The sequence below is a fragment of the Primulina eburnea genome, chromosome 1 (assembly GCF_022965805.1).
Source record: "Primulina eburnea isolate SZY01 chromosome 1, ASM2296580v1, whole genome shotgun sequence".
NCBI lineage: Eukaryota > Viridiplantae > Streptophyta > Magnoliopsida > Lamiales > Gesneriaceae > Primulina > Primulina eburnea.
In genome coordinates, this window is record NC_133101.1 from 1652588 (window position 1) to 1665777 (window position 13190).

Below are 13190 nucleotides of genomic sequence, written 5' to 3' on the forward strand. Positions count from 1 at the left end.
TTTGCAATTTTCCTTGCAAGAAAACTATGGATATTGTAATTTTAAGAAAATAACACACTAAAATTTTTGTGTGTTTTTTCATTTAATCTAATTAGATTGCATGTTTTTGGTGGCTCGTGAATTCCAAAAATTTGACCCGTTTAGACTTGACAGTGATACACCGAACGGAAGAAGCTGGGCCACTTCATGGGCCCATGTAGGTCCAACCAGATCGTCTAGTCGTTTTTGGTTGCTTGTACGTTGTAGTACTTCTCGTTGGAGGTTAGCTTTTGTTTTTGCTCCCTCATAAAAAAAATTTAAAATTAAATAATTAATTCAAGATAATCATATCCGATATAATTATAAAGGTATAAATTCGGAATAAAATGGAATCTACAGATTACAACCTTGTGATCCACATGAAACGGCAAAGCAAATGAACAAGTAATAGCCACTAATGTCATAGGCTATAGATTAAAATTTAGACTTTCTTGGGAAAATCGAGAAGCGAAAAACCATAGTATAAAAGGAAAAATATGTCAACGAGAGAATGAATAATTAGAATAATCATCCTATTGGCATATTTTATATTTTTCATCTTTTAATTAAGCAAAATTTGATATTATTTCAACGAGTAAACTTTTTTTTTATTTCTAGTCTGTTATCTCTGTAGAGGTAATGACACATCGCTGAACTTTTGCTAATGCTAATAGGACGTAGAACATTAGTACATAATGTTGTGTATTACTGTCATGACATCGGACATTACTAAGGTAGGCATCCTCGTTCGTTCAATTATTTTTATATGCGCTTGTCTTTTTATTACAAATATTATTCTGTTTCTTTAATCCATTTTTAATAACAATTCTTGAAATTAGCTTTTTTTAAAATATGAATTAAAGATTTGGCACGAGGGCCTTGCTTGGGAGTTGGATTGAAATTGTTGATATTTATTAATATATTTATTTACGGTTTGACTTTGCATTTTAATTTATTATTTTATATGCGTGCTATTTCATAACGCTCGATTTGGAGTCAAAAATATTTCAAATTCATAATTATAAATTCATTAAATCTATTAATTAAAATCTCTTATTAATTATTTTTCGAGTCATTATAATAAATTTCAACTTCATCTCAATATGAAATAATTTCAAATCTTTTGTTCAAATATCATTTCAAATCCAAATATTTGAATTGAAAGATTTGCATTGATTTGATTTAAAATTCACCTAATTGATCCATCATTTAGCTCAAATGTTACATAATTGAATTCGATCAAATGTTAGGTGCGACAAGGACGTGGTATTCGCTCAGGTGCCTCTCTGAGAGAGAGTAGAGTTGTCTCAAATAATCGTGTCCAATTATGGGGAAAAGACAAGCCATAGCATACAAACGGAGAAACGGTGACTAGCATAACTTAAAATAGAAACAAAATTCACACAGCATAATGCTAAGATATGAAAAGCCAAGAAAAAAAAAAGTACTAAAACAAAACAAAGATCCAAACTCGAGACAAATCGAAACAAAAACAAGAATTTAACGGACAATAATGTGTTCTTACTAAAGTTGAGTGATCCAACCCATTTTGTCCTCTGTGAGTCCCGTTTGTAGGCTGGTAAGAGCGGAATAGAGTTGCTGTGACACACGACCAACGCCATCACTTCCATAACTTACCCTGAACATAGCAAAACAAATCATGCTTTCACTAACATGACACGAGATGTGGACAAGGTTACGTGGACGAAAATGGAATGTCCATATTAAAAAGCCGAGAAGAGCTCATCTTATGGGAGGCCAACAGAATCATATCCATTAAGATTTTCTTTGATCTGTTCTCACAATTTTCTGCATGAAGTAACTAAAAATCTAGAATCCAGAAATTACCGTTTATCAAGGTATGTTATGCTGCCTACAGGTGAAACCACAACAGCAGTTCCAGTGCAGAATACTTCATCAGCATCAAGCAATTCATCAACTGCCACCATGCGTTCCTCAACCTACATATCACGTGGAACAAAACTATTAGCTGGCAGCAGAAAAGTGAGCTGAAAAAACAATCAATCTGCTGTGTTCAAAACAAGTACCTCAAATCCCCGACTCCGAGCAACATCTATTATGCTCTTCCGAGTGATGCCCGGTAGGATCGTCCCTTTAATCGCAGGAGTAGATATCACATTACCCTGAAAATTTGGTAACTCGATTTCAGACGAAATTGTAAAGGCATAAACACTTGTACAAAGCTTATTAACAGATGAATTAAAAAAACTTGTACGATATACTAAAAGCCATAAATGATTTAAAGTGTAAGTTGAATACAGATGTTATAAATTAATAAAAGCCTTTATTGAACTCGATTTTTAGTGGTTTTTATCCCAGGAAAAAATGGAAGCACTTTTAATGTGTGGATGTGGATAATAAAAAAGAAATTTGTTTATTTTTCACATAGAAGTTGAAGCATTAGCCAAAAAGCCCATAAGCCACATTTCCTGGCATCTGAATTTGGAGCCTTTTATACACACTTTTTAACGAGTTTTTCATTCCAAACATCAATGTTTTTTTAAAAACAATAGAACAACATTTTTAAAGTAAGAAATTTTCCACCCTTTCGCACTTATAAGCAACATGTATCAAAACATTCTAAAGTCTTACATCTAATGGTCAGTATGGTCACAGCAGGAAAAAAGTAAGCAGAAGTTAGAGACAATTATGTAAGCAATAAGTTCAAGCGGGCAGTTTTTAATTTAGCCTCGGAATTGTTTGAACTAATTTAGAAGATACTTTACCTTAACAACAAATACATTGCAGGATGACACCTCTTCCAAGTATTTCTTGTGAGTACTGTCCAAATACAGAACATCAGAAAAGCCTTTTGCTTTTGCAACACTCTGTGCCTTTAGGACCTACAAATAAGATGTACAAAAATATATAGCCCGCAGTTTTCAATGTCAAATACAAAGAACATTCATGTAAAAACAAACATTGTACCATAAACAAAGAGTTCTAAGAGTTATAAAGTAGCACGATGCCAAGCCAAGAAACCAGTCATTAAAGACAATTAACTTAACTTGTGTTTTCAGACAGGATTGGCGAAATATCAAACAGAAATATTTTTCACAATGTTTAATGTGCATGTGGCAAGTAGAGCAAAATCACTTCATCAGTGATCAGAGTATAAAGCCAGAGTATGAAGGAAGAGAATATTTATGCAAGCAAATGCAGAAGACGAGAAATGTGAAGCAGCACAATGAGATGGTACGTAACTGTAATCATCACAAAAGTCACTTACTCCAGCATAATTTCCAATAGTCTTCACAGCTCCAGTACCACCAGGAGTCGCCCGATGCATTTCCGTCTCGACTATCAAATTAATTGGTGCCAAACCTTCCTAGAATCAGAGGTAAAAAAGAAAATGAAAGGAAAAATAGCATCGTTACCAAATTCGTAAAGACTAACTAAAGACAAATGTTATAAAACTAAATATTGTGCAACTGCACACTATCCAGCAAATATAATATAATGTTCTAAAAGCACAAAAACTTTACTTTAAAATTCTTGTATGTAGGAAAAAGACATGCTCTATTACAAATGATCTCAGGCAGGAATACAGGAAAAGATATGCCTACAAGATGAAGGACATACAATAAAACTAATATAAAGAATATTCTTCAGGCAGATGAAATACAATGATAAACTCTTAAACACCAATACAGCATTTCATGAAGATAGTGATTCAAGTGGCACATATTAATGTTGCAGCATAGTCTTCCAAGAAAATATTGTATACCTTGAAATAGTTTCCCACTGGGGAAACATAAATCAGAAAGGTGTACTCAGGGGCTGGTGCTAGACCAAGTACAGCTCCACTCCCCATGAGCAACGGCCTTATATATAAAGAACCTTTACCCGGTGGGGGGATCTGAAACAGAGAATTAATAAAGAAAACTTTATTGATTCAAAGCAATGCTAGAAATGATAAGATATAGAGCTACATGTAGAACTGTGACAATACCCATCTTTCATTATTTAAAACAGTAGCTTTTACAGCCTCCACAAACTGCTCTACAGTTGGACAAGGCATGCACATCCGGTCAGCTCCCATTTTGAGTCGTAGTGCATTTTCCTCGGGACGAAAGAGTAAAATTTTACCATCATGTTTCCGATAAGCTTTTAAACCTTCAAACAATCCCTGCAAATTTCTTTTTAATTAATATTTTATAGAACTAGCCAACAAATATTCAAGAATCAAACTTTTTGTTTTAAAAAAAATATAAGCAAAATGGAAAGAAAAACAACGCAACTAACTTGGCCATAGTTCAAAACTCCTGAATATGGGCTTAACTCAATGTTTCCAAATCTCTGTAATTCACCTTTTAAAAAGCTTTCACCTTGGGAACATTTCATCATGTACATGTAATCGGTGGGTCTAAACCCAAAACCTAAGTTGTCCCAATCAATGTCGGCTGATTCTACTGCTACGTTGCTGCAAAAATTAAAGATCAAAACAAAACCCAATCACAGAAAAACAAAAGGCGACCCAATTGACAACAGATCATACCTCGCAGGCGAGGCCACTTGAAGAGTATTAACATTGTTGTCATTAAATTTACTGAAAGAAGAAAATTGCGATTGCTTGTGTAACTGCACAAACATTCATCAACGCTCCCAAAAATTCATACATGAAAAATAATGAATCACGAAACCCACAAACGCATAGGAGAAATAAAGCAGAGGGAAGAAGAAAGGGGGATACAAGTATAACCAAATACACCCCATTTCATTTGATTCAAGAACAAGCATATACCTGCAGCGGTTGAGGAGAAAACAGCCTTCTCTCGGGGAAAGCAGGAGGAAGGATTTTGATAGCGCTGCGCAAGGGACCAAGCAGAAGGTGGTGATGGGTCTGCGGATTTGGGTGCAGGCCGGCAAAAACAGCGCCGCTCTCCATTTTTCTCCTATGTAAATTTGTGGTTCTTTCGTAATAACCCCCAGGAAATACCACCACAAATTATAGATGGTGGCAGAGGAATTACTGTGCTGTGAAGTCGTCTATCCAGGTTAGGCCTAGTTTGACTGTGACACAACACGATGGAATTCTTCTTTTTGCAGTTTGGTCGACATTCGACGCCAATAGATTTTTTTATCATTAAAATTTTACGTTAAAAATTCATATTTTTATTTTTAATCTAAAATAATTTTTTTTAAATATATTATTAAAATATTTATTATATATAATACTACATCCACCCTTTAAATAAATTATCATTTTAAGGGATGAACAAAATTACGCCTTTTTTCGTACAATAAAATTATTATAAGAACATATTTAATATATTTTAAAAATAATTAAATAATTTGTTAATCATAATCGACAATTTAAAGATTTTATAAATAATTAATTAGGTTAAAAAATACATGCACCCGAGTTATCGCTTGCATGAGTTGCTAGTGTATATAAATGAAGGATTATTTCAAACAATTAATAACTTTTACCGATTTAAAATAGAAGATTAATTATAAAAATAAAACATCAACGTTAATTACTCTATTTCTTAAATAATAGTAATTATCACAGTCAAACACACATGCGTTATACATTAAAAAAAATTAAAAATTAATGATAAATTTGAAGCATGAAAATTTGTGATATTTAAATTGGATTATGGCTCACTTTAATGTGAGTTATTGGAAAAGTTCTTGATTTTATAACTAATTGACCTTTGTTGTTGATATGGTATTAAGAAACTCAAATGGCTTTTTTTATAATTTGCAGAACTAATATTCATCATGGAGCAACAATTGTAAAGGGAGCAGAAACACTTGTAATCTATTATGTTTTAAGTTAGATTAAAGATTTGAAGTACGTAAAAGTTATTGAGACAGACTCAAAACATGCTAGAAGACAAACAAATAGAGTTGTCATACATTGGTTAAAACGTCTCTTCAACAAACTTATTTTGATATTTCTTTATGTGATATATAATTCTATAAGATCATCCTTGTGTACAATTGTAATTCCTCAATTGAAGATTAATAAGTCGTGGAGTTTGAGTTTTAAAAAATAATTAACTGACCAATCGTTTTATTTACAACTGATGATTTGATTTAGAACCCTAAAACTGAAAAGGGAAGATTCATACCTAAAATCTCGACGCTTAAATGGCATTAAAATCCCATCAAAGATCGTAAGTTTATTGAGTTGTTGAACATAGTGAATTACGTCTAATATTTTGCCAAAAAATTGAAAGAAATTCAAATTTTAATACAAATACTAAAGAACGACAGTCTAACTATTAATCCGTTGACTTCTAATTATTGAAATCTGTAACTACATTTGTACCATTTATAATGTAAAAATATTTATAATAAAAAGTTATATCGAAGATCTACAATAGTAACCTATTTAAATTTTTTCTTCTGTGTAATGATTTTTTTTTAAATGAACTTAAATTTCCGTTAACTAGAAATTCTATTGATATTTACAACATAGAGCAAAAACAGTGAAACATCACACATATAGTCAAAACTAGCTATCAAGTTAATGGCTCAAATCAATATATATTATACAATATTATTTTTAAAATAAAAATATTATTATTTTTACTTAAATTAGCATATGTTACATAATATTTTATCATAATATAACTAAGAAAAAATGAAATTTTGTGTGAAAAAATAATATTTTTGACATAAAAAATAATATTTTTCATATGTCGAGTCGAATGACAGCGTAAGATGGTGTGAATATCATTCCTATCAAGAGACAAGAAAGTCACGAATCAAACCGGTTTTCTTGGGTATAATTTTGGAGAGAGAAAAAACATATTATATATTAATATAAAATGACTCAATATAAATTTTATTATTCCTAACATTTTTTTCCATACACATGACAAGTCTCAAAACAAATACCAAAAAATAAGCTATCATATTTGTCATTACGAATGGCTCACAAACGAGAATACCCATATCTTATTTGTAATGTCCAAGAATTATAGAATTGATAAGACAAGATTATGAGATGTTGTACGGACAGAAAATTTGAATTTTGAAAATTGATGGACCGCACCCGCGGTGAGGAAGAGACCGCACCCGTCGTGGAGTGGCAGTAAGGTGGAGTATTTTTACAGTAGCAACACCGCACCCGCGGTGCCAGACAGACCGCACCCGCGGTGTGGCTATAGTAGACAGAGCGCACCCGCGGTCGTTGAATTGTGGAAAATAAAAGCGCTGCCGAGAGCAGACCGCATCCGCGGTCTGGAGAGGAGCGCACCCGCGGTGTGACGTGCAGCTTGGATATCGAGCCATTTGTACCATTTCATGTAATATATATATATATATATATATATATATATATATATATATATATATATATATACAATCGTTCATTTCCTCATAATTCAGAAAAGGGACGAAAATGTTGGAAGAAATTCTTCAAGCCTAGAATTCGTGATTCCGAGAAATCCGTCCATCAGAATTTGAATCAGAAAGCAGTATCGTATTCCTCTTGCTACGGGCTACACAAAGACGTAAGTTTTATTACGTTTTGAGATATTTTGGAAATATGATGTTGTCAGAACTGAATATGATTCAGATATGGTGTTTCTACTACCGTAGGTATTGTATAATCGAAGTCAGATTGACGAATAGACTGTTTATACAATTGTTATGAATTTCGAAAGATATTGATTGAGATTGAACCCTAGATTTGTATTGTTCTTGATTCAAGAATAGAGAAATGATTATTCTTATGTGTTCTGGATAGATTATCAGTATATTTGTGAAATCAGATCAAAGAAATTATACCGTATGTCTGTGTTATGAATATCAGCATCTCTTGAGTTGAAATTGATAGATATTGATATACTGGAATTAGAAGAATGGTGATATGTTATTGATTATGAATTTGGATATGACATATGTGATGTTGAGATTAACGGGATTACAAGACTGTATTGATATGCCGTCGAAACATCAGTTGATTTAGATTGATCAGATTTGATATTGATTGAGATTCATTGTTATATCGTTGACATTGATCAGATTGTATACCGATTGGAGTATTGATCAAAACAGATCGCGAATTGAGTTATATACTGATATGGTATTTATAAGATTGTCATTATCAGATTTGGATATGGACAGATTGAGATACGAGACTTCGTCTTCATCAGATCGCGAAGAGAAAGGTATAAACTGATGTTTATTGGGAGATCGACTTGAGTTAGATTCTACTCAAGTTTCCCTAAACCACATACTTGTATGGTATTGTTTTTATACCTTTATGTTTTAATGATTATGTTTATTCTACTGAGATATAAATAGAAAGCAGAGAGCTATTGAATAAGAGTCACTGACAGAGGGGCCAGACTATGACAGAGACGTCACTGACCCATTGCACATTGTCGGACTAGGCATAGTCTTGGTAGATACTCCAAGACACCGGACGTTTGGTCGTATCGATGTGATTATGAGTAGAGTCGCTCTTATCATAGATATTCGATACAGCGAGGGCCAAGTCCGTAAATAGGAACGTATCAATTTCAACCACCGCGAATATAAGAGATAGGTGGGAGAATTGTTACGTTCCTATGCATCGGGATCCCTAGATTAGAATGAGAGATGAGTCGAGTCTTAGATATTGAGACTAGATTTGATTTACAGACCTGTATTGATTTATGTTCGTAGATTACGATTCTTGTTTTATTTACAGATTAATATTGATACATGTTGTTGATTTGAGATACATGTGCAAAGATATAATGCATGCTTTTATGTTAATTCAGTTAATTGCATGTATACATTGTTTATATTGGGATTTATTCTCACCGGAGTTATCCGGCTGTTGTCTTGTTTGTATGTGTGCATGACAACAGGTGGGACAAAATCGGGGTCAAGAAGATGACGAGAGAAGACAAGTTTAGAGTGGTGATTCCGGACTTATTGTAGACTTGGTTTAATACTTGAAATTTAGTAGTTAAACCTTATATTAGTTTGAGTGAGTATTGTGCATTATTGTACTTGTATACTGAGATGTAAATTAGATTGATGCCATTACCTTCCGCACTTGTACTTTAAAAAGAAAAATTTTTAGACCCTGTTTTATCTTAATTGATAATTAAATCCCAAAGATGATTAAGAAAATGATTAGCGTCCGGATCCCCACATTATTTGTGTTGGAGTTGTATGGCATTCGAATAAAGAATAGATTTGGTAAAAATGATAGTAAAAAAATGACACATTCAACTATATCATCTTTTTGAATCAACTACTTTCTTTTTATTATCGATCAAACTCGTTTTTCTATGAAACTCGATTTAAATAGAGTAAAAAATATGAAGAAACGTCTATTTTTTTCGATCCGAAGATGTTACAACGTGTAAATGATGAAGCTTTGTTGAAGTATTACAAGAATTTTGAAAATTCTTTGAATAGATGTTCTGATATTAATTGAGATGCTTTAATTTTGGAGTTGACGTTTTTTAAGTGCTCATTACCAATATACGAAGATAAGAAACATCGATAATTGATGTAGTGAATTACTTGAATAAAATGAATGAATATGCAATTAAGAAACACATAATTAATTTTATACGATTACTTCCAACAGCTTAACCTCATTTATCTTTTCACTTGTGTAGGAACACATTTTTTTACCTTTTAAACCAAATGAAAGCTATTTTTTTATAGTATAAGACATGGACCCAAAAAAGATTTTAAAAAAATTGTTTGGAAAATAGTGGCCAACAAAATTTGAAGCGTTACAGAAAAGTACGAGGATTGAACGGTCTTAACTGCGTGGATGAAGTCAAATAAAATATATATTTTAACATAAGGATACATGGTTTAGTAAATTATGTCTTTAGCATACTTTTTTTTATATTCCTTTCATCTCAATATCTTTTGGGATTAGATTTCTTGTGAGACTGTCTCACGAATTTTTATTTGTGAGACGAGTTAACCCTATCGATATTCACAATAAAAAGTAATACTTTTAGCATTAAAAAATAATAATTTTTTATGGATGACTCGAATAAAATATCCGTCTCACAAAATATGATATATGAGACCGTCTCACACAAGTTTTTACCATCTTTTGGTATCTAAAAGTTGTGGTGCAAAATATTACTTTAGGAGCAAATTTCACTTAAGAAATTGAGATAATTTGTTTTCACAAAAAATAAATTAACCATCAATTTTTATATTTGGTAAAATGTAACTTTTCGTCTATAAATTCAGTGGATATGAAGAAGAATCTAGCGTTTATTATTTACCAAAGTTATAACTGATGGTAATCACGTAATTCAAATCTTATAGCAGTTCAAGCACCACGTTTCGATTGTTTTACCGGACAATTATTGCATCACAAAAATATTGTTACCAATAAATGGACTATTTTGCAATAAATGAGAACATAATTCGTGACCTTGAATCTGATATAAATTTTGGATTGAGAGCTTGTTGATTTAACAAAAATTATAGCGGGTGGTAACGATACAATTCAAATCTTTTTAAACCGTACAACACTTTAATTTTCACGTTTCGATTGTTCAACTGATTAAAGATAGCGATTATACTCAACATAGTATATTTGATTTTTAGTCAATTCAATAAAATTATGTTTACAACTTAATTTTCAATCACAAGTTTAGGCATGCAAAACTTTTTATTTAATTGCCGGTGTGATGGCAAAGAAGAAGCAAAAGACCAGAAAAAAATATTAGAAAATTGAAATACGCCAGCGTGGTAAGATAATGGCAGCAGCCCTACGACTGATGTGGAATAAATTCTTAAGCCAATTATTGACTCCATTTAAATATTATTTATTTCCTTAATTTTCCAAGTTGACCACTAATCTGCGATTATATATTCTCCCTACACCCCCCCCCCCCCCCCCCCACCCCACCCCCACCTTTTTCTACAAAAAATAAATGTTCCAAAAAGATGGCCAGTTGGACGACTTTGTCCACAAAAGATTATCCTAAATATATACTTCGTTTCATATTCTAAAAAAGGCTTTCGTTAAAAAGAGCAATGTTTACAGCTGAGGTTTTGCAAAAATATATTTAAAAATCATAAATTTAATGTCAAAAAATTATTTTGCTCACCTCAAGCTCGATTTCCTGGGGATAAAAAACTTAAATAATTAACTCAACATGATATTATATTTAACTCGTCATCAATATCAAAAATATAGAAATATAGGTCGAATAGGAAGAAGTTTTTTCAAGTACTTGAAGTAATCAAATAACAAATTCTTTATTAAGTATATTGCGAGAAAGATTAAATAGATTGACTATGTTATGAATTAAGAAAAATAATTAAATATTTTGATTACGCAAACTCGCTTAATACTTTTTCTACTAAAAAGACGAGGAATATATTATTTAAGTTATTGTTTAGAACATTTTAACATTACTCTTTGAGCATATAAAAAATGAACCTACTTTATTATTTGAGCTGCAGAACTTTTAAAATTGGATAAAATCTAAAGAAAAATATCATATATATAGACATGGGCGAAGTCAGAAAATTTTAATTTGGTCGACAATATTTTTTGAACTGTATAGCTAATTTCTCCTTCCAACACATCCTAAAAGACATCCCAAATATTTTATTTTATTATCCTTTTCCCATTATTACTAAAATTTCATAATATTATATTTACTTTAGAAAGAAAGCAAACATTTAAAATTTACCAAACTCAACCAACTTAAATAGGCTATTAAATTTTGGACAAAATTCTACTGGACAGTAGCATAATATTGTCCCATATACACCATCCGCCCATGCATATGGAGTGGACTAGGTATATGTACCCATAAAAATGGGCTATCCTTAAACGAAACAACATAAATAAATAAACACGACGAATAAGTCGATATTCCAATTAATCGTAAGTCGAGAATATGTCTTACGCTTAAAGTATGTCGCACTTAATATTGGGGCTTTTAATCCAACAAGTAAAAAAAAGGAAATTCAAAAGATGAAAGAAAAGTGGTCGACAAATACATTTTTCCCAATACAAATTAATCCAGCAAAGGGAAAGCCATTAAAGGAGATGCGTGCATAGTATTGCTTTGAACAAAAATGAAAAAGATCAAAGGCAAAAACTTGTATGAGACGGTCTCACAGGTCGTATTTGTGAGATGGATCTTTTATTTGGGTCATCCATAAAAAAATATTACTTTTTATGTTAAGAGCATTACTTTTTATTGTGAATATGGGTAGGATTAACCCGTCTCACAGATTAAGATCCGTGAGACGATCTCACATGAGACTCACTCAAGATCAAAAGGGCATTTTTTAAATTTTTTTGCAGACGTGAGATTTGAATATTATTACCGGTTATATTCCTAGAATAACAGAGACCGTTGGATGTGAGTGTTCATGGTCGTAAAAGATGTTGAGAAATTTATTTCGAATATAAATAGTTTATGAATGAACTCCAAGATACGTTTGTAATAAGATATGAAAAATTTCTTTCACGATATAGTGCAGAAATTCTATATTTTTAGGTTATTAAACCAAATCAGAATCCAACAAAACCAAAATTATTCTTCTTGATCTAATGATGTCATATGTATAGAAATGAAAATTCGATTCAAAAGAGACGCGACTCTTCATCAAATATTTCACCCTTTCATGAAAATTAATCATAAAACAATTATGAAAATTGTTCTAACAAAAGATTTCGTTTCGAGAATTCTTGGTTATTAAAACCTGATTGTCAACAAGATGTTCGACCAAACTGGAACAATGAAGACCGTTGGATCTTCAAAACAAGAAGAGGTCCGACATGGATTCAAGTAGGATCTAGAGAATCCAATACCGAGTATATTATTTTTGATGGCCACCATCTTTCCTTCAAAATTATCAAGCTATATCATACATGTATTCTGATTAATTAAGTTGCTAATGTGATAGGAAATTTAAATAATAGAAAAAGTAACTAGGTGATCATGAGTCAATATATTCGGACATATAATTTATGTGGGATTCATGACAATCGGGGAAGATTACCCAACATAGAAAATATGGAGAACATGAGTTAATTTGATTTCAACCTTTTCCATTTATTATAGAATTATTAGTGATGTGTAACGACTCAATTTAATTATTCAATTTATTATTGAGATCCAAATTATTAATTATAAAAGCTCAAGCCCACAATTAATGATAAAAGTACAAGCCCACTATACACTCCAAAA

The 13190-nt window shown here is 31.8% G+C and overlaps 1 protein-coding gene across 1 annotated transcript; it reads right to left on the reverse strand.

Annotated features, from left to right (window-relative positions):
- Nucleotides 1-1364: 1364 nt before the first annotated feature.
- LOC140841780 (branched-chain amino acid aminotransferase 2, chloroplastic) lies at nucleotides 1365-5031 on the reverse strand. The gene is made up of 10 exons (XM_073209484.1): nucleotides 4784-5031; nucleotides 4538-4620; nucleotides 4285-4462; nucleotides 3992-4168; nucleotides 3767-3898; nucleotides 3269-3367; nucleotides 2766-2882; nucleotides 2067-2162; nucleotides 1867-1979; nucleotides 1365-1657 (listed from the first exon to the last, which is right to left on the reverse strand). The coding sequence occupies exons 1-10, from the start codon at nucleotides 4925-4927 to the stop codon at nucleotides 1543-1545; spliced, it is 1254 nt and encodes a 417-aa protein (XP_073065585.1). The 5' UTR covers nucleotides 4928-5031; the 3' UTR covers nucleotides 1365-1542.
- Nucleotides 5032-13190: the final 8159 nt, after the last annotated feature.